Source organism: Macrobrachium rosenbergii, chromosome 4 (genome assembly GCF_040412425.1).
Source record: "Macrobrachium rosenbergii isolate ZJJX-2024 chromosome 4, ASM4041242v1, whole genome shotgun sequence".
In the NCBI taxonomy this organism is placed as follows: domain Eukaryota; kingdom Metazoa; phylum Arthropoda; class Malacostraca; order Decapoda; family Palaemonidae; genus Macrobrachium; species Macrobrachium rosenbergii.
The window spans coordinates 64,960,082-64,976,086 of NC_089744.1; the positions used below are offsets into that span (position 1 = coordinate 64,960,082).

Sequence of the window (16,005 nt, forward strand, 5' to 3'; positions counted from 1 at the left end):
AGCCTCTCACATCTCCCGAGATATCAATAAATCTTACTTCTGATAAAAGCAAAGCTTATTGTTTACAGAAAAACCATATTGTAAAAAAACCTCAGGAAAAGCTTACGGTAAAGTAAAAGTTACATCGATTGAAAATAGCGGAAGATTTGCGATTACAATGAAAAGTAAATAGTAGTAAGATTTGTGCAGATTAACAGTGGAAGTAGGAAACAGCCACGTGGAAATTTAGAAGGACTGCAGAATAAGCATGGAAAGTTCCCAGTAAAAGGCAAACGAGTACAAAAAAAAAAAAAAAGAAAAAAAAAAAAAAAAAAAAACGCTGAACTGGTCCCATCCGTAGCCAGAATTCAAGCTAAACAAATCTCCACAAAATCTACACAAAAGAACTATTTCACTGATGCGGCCACAACATAAGAAATTTATTTGTAAGCGAGTAGATAAAGCTGATGGGAACATAAGAAATTTATTTGTCAGCGAGTAGATAAAGCTCTAAGGGAATGCATACCTCCACCAGTGTCAAACCCCTGCGATTTTGCAGAAGTAAATATATGGTTACCAAAATCTGCGGTAAAGGGTGCAGGATTTATGGTTTCATAAGCCTGGAACCTAACACCCAAAGAGGGCCCTTCTCCAAGAACGTTACACGAGGCCTTTAACCTATTGGTCAAATTTTCATAAAAAATATCTATCCGCTAATTTCTGCGTAATCCTACTAGAATTCAGCCTAGTGACTACCTCATAATTCTACTATTAGTATTAGGATGAAACACATACATACATACATACATACACACACACACACACACACACACATATAATCTATATATATATATATATATATATATATATATATATATATATATATATATATATATATATATATATCAATTTATATATATGCACGGCGGTTGAACTGTCCGAATGTTTGCATAAAATAATCAACAAAGTAAACATCCAAGTTTTCTACATGATGCTATACATGATCATTAAGAGATGCAGCAATATCTGTGTAGGATATATTGGAATAGATACGCAAATGTGAGTTCAGTAACATCTGTTATTACTCCCTAACTGCAACACAGCAATACACAGCTCAAATAATAATAATAGTGAAATATGAAAACACAACATCTCTCTCTCTCTCTCCAAAAGTAGAAGCGGAAAGACAAGGGAAATAAAGACGAGCTCTCTTGAAAGCAGGAAACGACTGATCACATCGAGGCATTGCATAACACACAGGAACAAGGCAAAAAAGGAAGCCCTTTTTTCCCTGCTGCCTATCGATCGTAATTCAGACAATGCTATTTAATATCGCGCGGATGGTTACATCCATGCGATTTCCTGGTTTGGGTGTAATAGCTTGGGCGTAATTGCCCATCGTCGTCGGTAACTCCCCGTTTCCTTGTGAATTATATTAGGGGTGATTTGAAAAAATAAGAGAGCGTGCTATTGTGGGCGGAATTGCGAAAGAGCTCCTTCTCTTTTGAAGTCTTATGTCTGAGTATTGTGTGAGAATGTACAGAAATGTTGGGTCGTACTTTCACCTTTCCTTTCGGACATGATGGACACGAAGTGTCATTACATGTCATTAGGTTAATGTTATCATCATTACCATTACTGTGAGAGGAACAAGATGTGATCAAGACTAGAAGCGGGAAACGAAAGTATTTATCGAACAATATTAGGGGTACTTATTATTATTATTATTATTATTATTATTATTATTATTATTATTATTAATAGCAGTAGTAGCAGTAGTAGAAGACCATGCACAACATGGAAAAAATTCAAAAACTACAAACCTAACCTAAAGATTCTATCGGGATGGATGCCTTGGAAAGATCTCTACATACAAATATAAAAGAAACAAAAACTTGAGAGAGGAATAAAAGTAAAATACAAGGACTGACAAAAAGACAACCGAAACTAGCAGGAAAGGATAACTTAAAAGACTGAAGACTCAAAATATATTACAGACAGAAAGTCTCATCAGTAACAAAAAATGCATTTATCAATCAAAAGTTTATCTGAAAGAACGCAGAATTTCATGTTACTGGTTTCGTTAATGAAAAAAATTAATGTTTCAAAACAAAAATTGTACTTGTCATCGTTAGATACATCTGGACTTATGCAATGAGTGCCTCATATACAAGCAAAGTTTCCAAGAATAACCTGTCAGTATTTCCTGAGAAACTCTAAAATAATTCAAACAGTAATTTTAAGTTAGAGAAAAATTCGAGGGCAAAGTTGTTGTAACAACAAGGTCAATAAAACACGGATTCCAGAGAGAGAGAAAGAGAGAGAGAGAGGTTATTCTCTGCCAATCTACTTGAATTCTATTTTCTTCCTGTTTTTTAACGGATGAGGGAAAAATTCGGATGACACGAGCTAAGCGTGAGAGAGGTAGGCCAACAGTGACACGCCAGTAATTAAAGTTGGGTAACTCTGTGGAGAAGCGAAAGTCAGGCTGTTAAGTATGGGAGACTAATTTGATGGGTCTATAAAATTCTGCTAAAAGACTCGTTTTTGCGTCATTAAACAGGCGCCTGGAAATTATATCTAAAAGTCATGATTGCAAGAACAAAACCCAAATGTGCTGCAACATTAAGCAACTGTAAACACTGGTATTACTGGAAATTGTTGTAATTAGAACCTGTCAGAATCAGACAAGTAAATATACTTTTGGGAAGAACTGCACCACATTTCCAGGCAAAGCAGCATTTCAGTTACTCAGCCCTTGGTTGCCTGAAATCATTTATTAGGCTCCAGAATCGACGAATTAAAATTAGACAAAGTGTTGCCGTTAGAATCTGCATAGCCTTCAATACAGCAATGAATAAGTGAGCTTTGCTGATCTTTAGAGACAGGAGTGAAGACTGGCTTCTAATTTTTCAAAATGAGATGAAAATTTCTCATTTAAGGTAGAGTCGAACTTTTGTCTTGGTAGACTGAATTTATTTAAATTCATAAAAACATTCCTTTGCCTATATCTTTAATGTAACATTAAAATCAGATAGCCTATCGCACTGTACAGGTTAGCTTGAAAAAGTGGTATTTATCTTTGCAAGCGACGCAACATGCCTCTATGCATTCTTTATAATATACTAACGATGTTTCATAAGTTATATTAAGCCAGAATATATATATATATATATATATATATATATATATATATATATATATATATATTAAAAAAGAAGAAGAAGATGATATATATATATATATATATATATATATATATATATATATATATATATAATATATATGTGTGAGTAAATGATATTAATGTTAATGTGCAGTTCAGAATTACATATAAAGGACCTCGCCGTTTCCGTGAACAGTTTATCAGAGGTCAAATTATATCAGTTCCTTTCTTATTAGATATTACTTCAACGATCGTGGGTACTTCACATCCTACAAAAAAAAAAAAAAAGGCTTAACATCCCATTCAATAAACTCGCTTGTATGAGTCCCCATTTTCTTTATTAATTATCTGAGATATGGATAATAAAAATCGTGATCAATAGTCTGCTAGTTCATCGATATCCAAGGCTGCCAATTACCTCCCCGCCCCGAACACCCCAACCCCGACCCCAGCCTCAGCCGTAGACCCAGCCCTTGCCAGCCAGTCTCTTCCTTTCATTTCTTCTCCTTCCTTCTTTTGTTAGCCTTGGGTAATACACGACACATTAAAGGAAGATCTTAACTAGATGCCCAAGACCTATTTCATCAATTTGGACGTGAGAGATCATGGTCCCTGCTCATACCCCTTTCTCTTTCTCTCCTATTTTTATAATTATACAAAGTAAACATTATTATACTTAAATACGTAGCTAACTAATGCAATCATTCAGAGATACAGTATACGGCTAAAATCTCGACGAAAGATTGAGAAGCGAGTTATGCTCCCATTAAAATAAATAATAATAAAAAATGAAAGGCAACTGAAGCAGAAATCAATAAAAATTAAATTTACAGAAAGATGTCAAAGGAGACAATTTTATTTCTGCACCAATGGAGAAATGATTCTTTTTCAACAAAAATAAAGCGAAAAAAAGAAGAAAAAATCGTGCTATTAAGTAATGCCTTGACTTCACGAGTTCCTGTGGTTTCCAGTGTCGAATTTCTCTTTCCAGATACTCCACTTTTCCCTCTGGGAACTCTTCGCGCTCCTAGGGAAACTTACGAATTATAACAATATTCATTATCACAATTACTATCGTTGTTGTTACGAAAAAAATAAATGCAGGCAGTCCTGAATGAAACGAACAATGTCGCCTTTACCTACCCGTATTTCCTGACACAAAGCAGTGTTACCAAAACCATCTTTACCTAAACAGCATGTTGGCTGTGAATACTTGAAGGAACATAATGATAATCATCGTCTACATCAGACAACAACAGTGGGTTGATATTATCCTATGAAAAGTCAGAAACAGTAATCAGGCTGTTGCTGACTCTTGTCTACTCAATTCAATAGTACCTTAAACATCTGGCAACAATGTCACGGTAAACCTGAAACTGGCTGGGATGATTCCACACATGACTTTCCCTTTTTCCTCCCCTAACACACTCTTGAACACAATGAAGAATTCCAGCTTCAAAGACGTACATTATCCGAAGGTGAACGGCCAACTTTCCTCAGCACAGAGCCTTCCATCACGAGGCAAAGGTACACTGAAAAATTGCTCTCTCTCTCTCTCTCGCAAGGGATAAGCGCTCAGCTCCGCAAACTGTGTAGCCAGTGTTCGATTCCCGAGTCTACAGTTGTGGGTCGTAGTTCCGGTTGAGAGAAAAAATGCCAAAATAAGTCACCAGATGAGTGTTCACTGATCCGTAAAAAATGCAAACCATCAAAACGGAAGGGCATCGACGAAACAATTCTCACCCACGCGGAATTCGTAAGAATCTCTCTCCTTATAACAGCCTTACATTTTTTTTATTATTTTTTAGCCTATATATACATAGCCTAAAAACACTGGTGTCCTTTGGGTTAACTTGAGATCAAAATAAACTAGTGGTTTTAGTTTCACCTTTGCGATTTCAAAACATTGAAAAAAAAAATTATAATTACGGTGCTTACTCTATTAAAATATGTAACTGGTTCTGTAAAAATTCTATCAAAGTACGGCGTTATATAATCAATTTATCTTGAACATATCTAACCTTTAAAAACATAGTACACAATTAGTATACTGTCAAATGATTCTATTCCAAACAGATTAGTTCCTTTACATTTCCAAGTCTTACTTTAATGAAAAATCAACAAAAGGAAAAAGAAATATCCCGTTATAAGTCTAGTTGTTTATTAGTTATGATCGCGCAAAAAATAAACATGGAAAAACTGCATGACATATCAATGACATTTGGAAATTTCTAAAAAAAAAATTACTGAGTCATTCCATCCAATTCACAGCTATTCATTTTATTCATTTTCTGAAATGTGAACGCACAACGTCTTAGCACAGGACTTGTACAATATATGCCACGAACATCTTCACGACTGTATAGTACGTATGCAAACCTTTGCGCTTGAAGTCACCTGAAGGATCCTGCTCTCGAGTTTTTATAATCTCTGTGTAATACAATGTAATGCGTATACGTATTTTTCTGCGTGTAATAACTGCAGTCCACAGGTAATGAAATCCGTTTTTACACCTGCCATCCTCCAGCCTGAGACCAACCTCTATCACCATGATCCCTGCACAAGAATGAAGAATGAAGGTATCTTAGTCTGAGCTTATCTCCGGTATGCGACATCTCTCGCGTCAGTACTTGCAGTCTCGACTCTTTCCTGAAGAACCGTTATTCTGGACAGTATTATAATAATAATGACGACAGAACTCCAAATATCCCACAATTACCCCTCCTCCACGAAGCAATGATGTCATGATGCAATAATTTGCAAACGCTTAATATACACTTGTTATTGCAACTTGACCTTAACATCTCAAATGGTAATGCCTGGCTTGAGATCAGCAAAAACTTCCGAGGCAAATAAATAAACAATAATTAAGCTGTAGCTGAGACTTGCCCTGTTAAACAGATGACGTCTGACCTGGGAATGTTGTTTAATTAACCTCATCGTTCAGGCTCATTACACGCTCACTGTAATTACAGGTATTTATAAATGTACTGCAGTAAGAGAAGGATGTGGGCCGATGACGTAAACCCTATAAACAAAAGTCTGTCTAGCTATTACTGCGTTCGTGAAAGTATGCAGGCGTGTCAATATGCAAATGTATGGCATTTTACATGCAGCACTGATGCCCGATGGTGCTGATACACACTAAGCGGTCGGATGATCTTAGGCTGAAGAAAGGCACGTGAATGATTCTTATCGTTACTTCCAATAGTTTTCGATAACACTTGAACACACACAAAACCTGTTAAATGTAAGTATGTATATATATATATATATATATAAATTTCGTCGGCAGGGGGTGGCTAGCGACAAAATACAAGATGATAATCATACTTTAAAAACTGAATCGCGGCTTCGTTTACCTAAAGAGAATTCTTACCAGCAGCACGTGAAATCCCACTACAAACAATGCCATTCAGTGCTTATTTGCACGCACTCTCTAGTTTCCTGGATGTTGAGGCCCCTCCTATAAAATACTTCTAATACTCATTTTATATATATATATGTATACTGTATACATACATACATACATATATATATATATATATATATATATATATATATATATATATATATATATATATATACACGTATAAATGTGTGGGAACAACCTTCAGCTCATAAAATTCATCACAAATGACGCTTTTTATGAGAAAACTGGTAAATATGCAACTAACACAAAAATATCCTGCATTCTTTACTCCTACCACAACGATGACACTAATTACGTTACTAACCTTTGACACTCTTCTTCGAAGCATATAGGCTAAATGGCGTAAAATAAACTAATCTGACCGGGTTCAGTAAGTAAAGACGTCACGTAAGAAAAGCTAAAATGAAAAGAAAATGCTGAATTATTCAGGACCTGTTAAACAGAAAATTGCGAATACCCGAAATGACCTCATTTCCCGAGTGTTGGGAGTCTCCAGTGACCCTCTAAGTAATCTTGAAAAACATCGTACAAGCAGAACATGCGCGTGCAGAATAAATAAAAAGAATGAAATAGCAAAATTATGAACTATAAAGTCCGTACGAGGTCAGGTAAAAGCAGTTACGTACTGAGCCTTGAAGCGATGAAGATAAATATGTATCGCCTGTAAAAGGACGAAAATCCAAATCCACAGCGGAACAAATTCTTGAATGAGATATATTCTCTATACGAACATTAATGTTTCAAGAAAGGCAGCGAGTGGTATTATCATTCATTTATATAAGCACATTTCTTAAAAGCATCTCGTTTTAAAAATCATAAAATTCTTTATAAGAATCAGGGTCATTTTAAACACAAATGCAACAATAAACAGCAGGTAATCTTCCGGTACGACCGACCATTTTTTATGCTCTGAAAATGCAAATATTTTTTCCATGATATAGCACAGTGTTCTTTACATATTTAGCCTATCTAAATGGATGAAAAACGGTTCGAAGTCTAAGGACGGAATACAACTAATAATAACTGAATCGTTAATTCGACATTTCCACATACAATGAAAGAACGATTCCTAAAAAATACTCATAGTAGCATGAGTCCTAAAATGGAGTAACAAATACACAGTTATGTCACTGTAAATGTATATTTAATAATAAAACTATACACAGAGCTTTCGAGATTCAGTGCGATTCCTCTTGATGGACAAGGGCAAATGTACTGATTCTCGAAAACTCGAGTGTATAGTTTTTTATATTTGTAAAAATTTGTACAGCTAGCCTATATGACTGTGACAAAGACCTGTTCATCCGTGTAGCCTAATGAAGTTCCGTTATCCGTCTAGTAATTTCGGTGATTAGTGAGTAGGCTACCCCTGCTGAGGTTTCCTTCAAGATATACTATGAACCTTTCACTGAATAATAAATCTAATACAAAAAAGGTTGAATGTAGACAAGTAAATTAGTAAAAACACAAGCATACACACACCGAAAGAAAGAGAGAGAGGGGGCTGGGGGGAAGAGATGAATTAACTGTTTTTATGAGTCAGGAATTCCAGTGCATCATTGTTAACATTATTATCACTCCTCGCTCGCGCTTTTTATGTCTGTCCAAAGACAGTGAGGTTGCTGAGGCGAGATGAGATCGGTCAAGGGGTCGCAAAATAACAGTAATTATAGTGCCACGCGAAAGATCTATAACAGTCACTAGAATAGCAGAAAGTCACTGACGTATATCGACTGTCCGTTGTCAGAGATCTTTCGGTTGCAACAAGATCCTTCTTTGGTTTACCAAAATTTTTATATACAGATTTTGAATAACAGATTAAATTATTTCCAAACGCACTCGGACAAAGAAAGCCCGATTTTCTAATACACTGAAGTCTGGTTAAGAGAATCCAGCTTCCAAGTACAGTCGAATGGAATGGAATCTAAAATTTAAGCCAAAGGCCAAGCCCTGGGTACCTTTAAGATCATTCAGTTCTGAAAGGGGAATTAAGAGTAAAAAGGTTTTAACTGTGTAACAGGAGGAAAACCTCGCAGCTGCACTGTGAAACAATTCTTAGGAGAGAGGTGGAAAGTAGGCTAAGATGGAAGAAACAGAATATGAACATAGGTACAGTAAAAGGCATGAAAGGGGTAGCAGCTAGTAGCCGAGGTGACGTTGCAAAGAACCCTAAGTAATGTCTACAGTGCACCACCTCTATGGGGACCAAGAACAGTCGAAAGAAATTCGAAATGTATAAACAGCAATATACTGATATATATATATATATATATATATATATATATATATATATATATATATATATATATATATAAAATGTACATACATACTTATAGTCCAACAAGTCAATAAATACGTCTAGCAAAACAATACAGATCACACCTGGAACACTAAAATCGACTTTTACCTCGCCGACACCCTTGCATTTAATTGATAACCCGTTCAAATAAACAACAACAATGGACCACCCAGACCTAGACAGTCATTACTGACTGGTTAGTAAACAGCCACGAAATAAATATGACTGTAGGTCACTGTCGACGTGATCATTGAAAAAGACTGACTGAATGAAGTACACCCCCTAATTATCAACGGAAGGATTGAGAGGTCTTTATTGACTACAAAGCAAATGGGACGTGAGCCCTAAGGGCAAGGGATTGATCAGTATGGCAGGAAATGGGGTCATGGAAACCTTGGCAGGAACAATATAGCCTAGGCTACATGTTTTAACCATAGAGCTTCGGTACATGTCTTCGTACATCGGTACTTCACTGATGGCAGTGTTTAACTTTCAATGAGGCAATATTCAAGAATATACCATAATAATGACAACAACGACATTATTATTATTATTATTAGAGAAACACATCCACAGTTATTTAACTACAATTACTTAATTGAGGATTTGTTTCTCCATTTTAAAACATCCTACTATGAGTATTTTATTATTATTATTATTATTATTATTATTATTATATTATTATTATTATTATTATTATTACACATTCATAGGAGCACGACAATAAGACCATTTGCTTGCTGAATGAGCTTCCAAGGAGAAAGTTGCTTAAAATGAAATCAAGAGAACCAGTAAAGAGAAGTAAAATCCAGATTGTAATTGCATATGTAAACAAATCAAATCAACATAAATGTATACAAAAAATTTATGTTAATGCAGTACAATTCTTAAGAATAATGCATTAATATATTATACTGTACGTGCAGTCATCGTGTTGTATCAACAGACCTTCTGTTCCAGCAATTGCTGAAACGATCATTTCAGCCGGAACAAGATATCCATTTTCAATGACACTGGCGAAAGAACTCGGGGTCGTTTCACAATGCCAACTATGGACAGGCATTGAAGGGGCAATTTCCAATAATGCTAATTCAGCGTCAAGCCCTGGGGATGACTGCTATTTTGCGGTGACAGAGACACCGTCATTCGAAAACCTCCTCAACAAGGAGAGATGTTTAGTGACACGTTGATAATAGCATCCAAGTTCAGCTGTGCAGCCTTGGCGGTTCAAAGACGACTTGATCCCCTACCCCTGATCTCCCTGGACCACCCGGAACCCCTGGATGGACAGACCGCTGGTGACCTGAGAGTGAGTTTCACTTTCTCTTTCATCTTGTTATGAGCCACAAGTGAACTCCGCCAGCTTTGCTTAGCACCCTCATTACCGTCTCCATGAGATAATGATTCTTCAGCGAGTTTCCTTATAATTAGAGCTCTTTTGACCATCAAAAACTTTGTTAATAACATCCTTACAAGTGCGGTAAATGGTGTCTCTTTTTGCCATACAGAGCATGTTCTAAGAGTACTATCTGGTCTGGGCCCCGAACCCACTTTAGACCTGACTAGGCCTAACAAATCGGTGTAATACTCATAGTAGGCCTAATCCGATTTACCTTTTTTGAAATGGGATTCTACAAACTGATCAGAACGACGTGAACACGATTATTTCATCTAGATCTTAGGCCTATAAGTTCAACGTAAACCTAATGAAGACCATGCCCACTGCCCTTATCTGGTCGATGTGATTAATGAGTCTAGAAAAAAATGTCGTCATTCTTTGAAATATATTTTTTTACCTCAACTTATTATATTCAAGCCTTTTCTCTTTTATAATGCGTAACTGGAAAATAATTTTGGATTCTCTTGTTACTAATAATAATAATAAATATTATTATTATTATTATTATTATTATTATTATTATTATTATTATTATTATTATCTCACAACCTTGAAGAGTCCTCCGGGATTTCCCCATGGATCCTAGGATGATAGGTATTACTTCCCCTTCAGCTTGTCATTGTATTATTTTCCATCTTTATAAGCTGGTACTTTTTGTCCTTAACATATTATTATTATTATTATTCGTAGGTCACATCCCAATGCTTCTGATCATGAAATGTGTAACATTCTAACGCAAATGGTTACTGTGCCGTATTTTCCAATTACCTCATCTTAAGGCAGTAAGCGGTTGGGAACGTATATGGGCATACACAAATAAGTATAGGCTATCTAATGCCAACAAATATATGCCTAACATAATCACAGGATTTAAATCCGTACGTGTGTGTGTGTGTGTGTGTGTGTGTGTGTGTAAAATGTGGGCATGTGTTGAACTTACAAGACCACAGTATTTGTTAATGTAAAATACAAGTAAACGAAACTAAAATTTTGATCCTGGTCATTTTTTTCTATCCAGACATTTCCATTTTACAATATGCAATATACTAGATGAAACCAAGACCAGATGAAACACAGTACAAAGGAACCTACCAAACGCTTAAAACTTGTACAGCAGGAAGGGACATGAGCAATCCTTCGTGACAGAGAGTAAGCGTGCCATTGACAAATCTTGTTTTTCGAAGGACAGCTGACCTTACGCCTGGGTGATTTCTCAACCCATAAAGAAATCATGAAATCTTAACTCTCTTCCCCTAAATCATTGGACTCCTTCCAATCTGTACGTAAGTATCAAATAGCTGTACTTCAAGTTGGTTTCAGTGGTAAATAATACGAAAAAAAAAACTGGACTAAACTGCACATGGTGAAAAACAACCTATTACCATGAAATTCAATTAAATTTCATCTAGGTTCTTCAGAATATAGTATTTTGTATGGACTGACTAAACTGATCTGCCGTGGAATAGTAATATTGCTTATATTTTTCTGTTAAAGTCAGAGATTCGAATCTTGAGTCACACCTTTGAGTCAATAAGTTTAATTATCGTACAACGGCAGCAACAACATTTCTTGTTGGAAAGGCTGTTGAAGTGATAACCATTTTAACGGATTATAAGTGGAAATCTGCTTATTTTTTTCCAGTGCTCCGAACACGATTCAAGATAGGTCGATTATTTTTTTTTATATTAGCTTATACTACGAAACAACTTAGGCCTAAATGTCTTCATTGACTGAGGAAAAGAGGTTTCTTATTTTAATCGAAACTTTAACCGGCCAGTTTTGCAACTCTCAGCATTAGCAGATCCTCAGTTCTCAAGTTTTCTGATCAATTTAACGGTATCTGCAATAGCCATAATCATGCCTTGAAAGATAAGAAACAGCGTCTTGCGATAAAAAAAAAAATACATAAAAATGCTAGTGGATATAAATATACACGTATATTTTTCCAGCACACTACCAAGTACGATAGTTTTGGCAATATCAGTTTGTTGGATCCGTCAAGAAAAGTGTGAACTGGTTACGTCAAGACTACCAGTAGCAAAAAAAATAAATAAATAAATAAATAAATTTTAAGGCTAAGGAAACAAACAGGAGAAAAAAACGCGAAAAAATAAAAGAACAAATCTCTTACGTTCATGAGCCCCGCGTTGACAAAGTGAAACTGACAAACATGTTAAGTGAGGTTGTAACATTTTTTATCAATCATTCTATAATAATCTTGATCGTTCTATCATATTTAATTTGCTCGTCTTTGAAAATGCACTAGAGTGTACATAGTGTTGTAAAACTGGCGTATTCTTAGATACTACATGAAGGCAAAGTGCTGCTTTATCAGAAAAAATATATAGATAGAATACAGAATTTAGGCCAAAGGCCAAGCGCTAGGACCTATGAGGTCATTCAGCACTGAAACGGAAATTGACTGTAAAAAGGTTTGAAATGTGTAACAAGAAGAAAACCTTGCAGTTGTACTATGAATCAATTGTTAGAAGAGGATGGAAAGTAAAATGGAAGAAAGAAAATGGGAACGGAGGTACAGTAAAAGGAATGAAAGGGGTTGCAGCTAGGGGGCCATGGGGAGCTGCAAAGAACCTTAAGTAATGCCTACAGTGCACCCCAAGTAACAAAAAGTTCAAAAGACCTGTTATTTATACAATAGCACTAACGCTCTCATCGTAATCATTCCTCCTCTTCACAAATACCACCAGCCTACAGAAGGTCAAGACTCCAAATATGGTACTAACTACATGATTATTTTGTTACAAAATATGTCAAATTTTTTTACATTTTTCTATACATTTCGCTGATCATATTAGGATAATCGTTAAAAAGTAACAATACGCACTAGTTTGAATGTATATACAGTAATCACAAGGTTCTGTAATGGCTCTAAGAATGTTTTCCCTGTACGTTTGGACATGTCAAAAGCCTTGTATGGGACTCTGACATTTTACATAAACAATTTCTGGGTGTTTTAATATAGTATTAAACTCGCCACAGGGTTTACTCCCTATTTCCCTACAGAAAACGGGAGATGTATAAGAGAATAGACTTTTGTTGCATGCAGTTGGTAAAAGTTAAAACCCGAACAAAATGAAAGTAAAGGCTAATACTATTTTAACATTAATATTTTAACAAGAAAAAATCGAAAAATCACCTGTAGAGGACTAGGTGAGACTGACAGCTATCAAAAATGAACAGTAAAAACTCTATTCTTTTAAAATGAAACCCTCCATTCTTGACAACCCTCTTCGGCAGAGTAAATTCGATCTTTGCTGGAATGGATTACACGAAGATATTCAGGGGTTTCTCCCTTTCCCTTTTTAATACCGGAAGGGAGGGGACTGGGTAAGAGGTCCGGGGAGCTGAGTGAGAGAGAATCGAGGTGGAAAGGATGAAGGCAGATGTTTAGAGCATGGATGTGGCTATGCGAAGAGTATCGCCCCAGGCTGAAAAAAAAACGCCTGTCGACTACAGGAGCGGTATTTAGGAACGCCTGTCTGACCGGGAAACTGAAGATCTCTGCCCAAGACAATAGACCATGGGCACCAGAGGGCCGAAAAGGTTAATGTACACAGGGGTGCGAGTGCGTGTGTATGCATGCATGCATGCAAGTGTGCGTGGATGTATGGAATGTACGCTTGCCAACATAACTATATTTACTGTGCTATTCTGCAAAAAGATAGATGGAAAGTAAAGAATTTTCTTACGTCTAGCTATAATGTTTCAAGACAAGTACTTGCAGAACTGTATGTCAATACATAGATTTTTTTTTTATTTCAATGTCATTTATAATTTTTGAAGACGTGAATCAGCGATATACAGCAGTCTTGCCAGAGCACAGATAAAAAATAAAGTGGGGAACACCCGAGACTTGTAAAACAAGACGACAATGAAGGCCATTTTCTTTTCCTAATGTGGAGGCGGCAAGACAATCTGCTCTACAAGCCTCTAGTCTGTTTATCTGTATTTCCATAACAAATACCTTAGTGAATCTGAGTAAAAATAAAAATTAAAAACAAAAATTAAGAATGATAGGCCTAAGCACCGTGGGGAAATGGTTAGCTGAGAATGAAGCTCAAATAAAAAATCCTAAAAACTGACATTAACGTTAATAGTGTGGATGCTATAGGCTGCTCAATGTTACTTTTATTATCGATTTAATTATTTTTTTAAACTTATGCCTATTTTTCAATATAATTCTAATTCTTGTATATGATGGTAAGTTAGTAGTGAATGTTGGTGATAGCTGTCTGCATTTAACGGTGATTGGTTTGACCCAAAACACGAAGATAATAACTGCTCATGCAAAGGTCGTACTTGCACCTTAACATACCACTCGCGCGCATTGAGAGGATATGCGTGAGCTGAAGAGAATGTCAGGGTAGGAGGAAACCGTTAGATTAACGTGAACGTTTTTGTCGGGAAAGAGGACTTTCTTTTCAGGCAATTAATGACAACGTCAATACTTCTGTTACTTATGCACGGGTGTGGATACCATGGCGATTGTTCATTTTCGCTTATGGCCTAGCATTCTTTTTCTTGAGCAAATCTATTTCACGTACAACAGAGCTGTCTGGCAGCAAATATTGCACAGTCCTTTGTGGTATTTATAGCTGTACTGAGCTAGCAGTAATCATTAATTGCTTGGTTTATATCGAAATTTTATTTGTTTGTCGTCAATTGCAACGTTCAACTTGTATTTTTTTATATACTGAAGTCACCAGCCTGATAAAATCCCAGTAATATCAAACTATTTGTTAGAGTAACTGTTTTCTAATGGTCATAAACAAATGCAATGATTGATGTATGAAAGGTCAATGCGATATTTTTTTTTTTTTTTTAGTTTGGCATTTTTCTGCATAGGCCTAATAACCCTTCCATTCCTGTTTGATTCTGAAACATGGACAATCGCTACCTATCCTGACCTTGCGCATGGCAAATTAGGATCTTGAATAACACATAAGGGAACCGAAACCTTGACGGGCGTTATGAATCACACCTTTGGTGACAAAGTGCACACATCCACAGGTATTCGTGAGCAAAAGGTAACCTCGCATTTAAACTTTACAATATGGTTCACAACTCGCTCACCTTGACTGATTCCTACGAAAGCGGAGAAGAAAACCAATAGTCCTCTAATTTTCCGATACTTCATGCTGGTAGTTTCACTGTTGGTTGTTAATCCACAAAAGTATTCATAAAAATTATTTATATACACACTATTCACTTTTTCCTAACCCCGGAGATTGGTCGTACACCCATGCTCACTCAACAACCACAGACGAGACACTGGAAAGGGAAGGTAACTTCTCCAGGGCGGGACCCCCCCACGCGGTCGCTGATTGACGAGTTGCCAATGAATGCAATAATCCTAATACCCATTTTTATATATAGCTGGCCCTGTAGCGCCCAAATAGAATTAAGATATATTCTCACTTCTATATGACGAAACTAATTTACAAAGGAACACAAAGCAGAGATTAATTAAAGAATACGACCAGTCAATATTTGTGTGGTATTAAGCTTAAAGGTTACAAAGCGTGTTGATTTTGAGTCTCCCTGACCACCTCCGAATTTGGTGATATTTCCACAGGATTTGAAGGTTTGTGGAGGCTGTATCTTACTCATAGATAGAATCCCTGGCTCTGCAGAGATGTTTGTCTTATAAACAAGGCCATATGTATCAAACAATTCAAACATCATGATTGCGTGATGTTTATTTTTAA

At 36.2% G+C, this 16,005-nt stretch overlaps 1 protein-coding gene across 1 annotated transcript in view; it reads right to left on the reverse strand.

Annotated features, from left to right (window-relative positions):
• The window catches only part of fw (furrowed), a 158,853-nt gene extending 143,283 nt beyond the window's left edge, over positions 1-15,570 (reverse strand). The window contains exon 1 of the mRNA XM_067098672.1: positions 15,371-15,570. Within this exon, the coding sequence (XP_066954773.1) occupies positions 15,371-15,434 (64 nt within the window). The 5' untranslated portion in view covers positions 15,435-15,570. The remainder of the gene's footprint in view (positions 1-15,370) is intronic.
• Between the last annotated feature and the right edge of the window lie 435 nt (positions 15,571-16,005).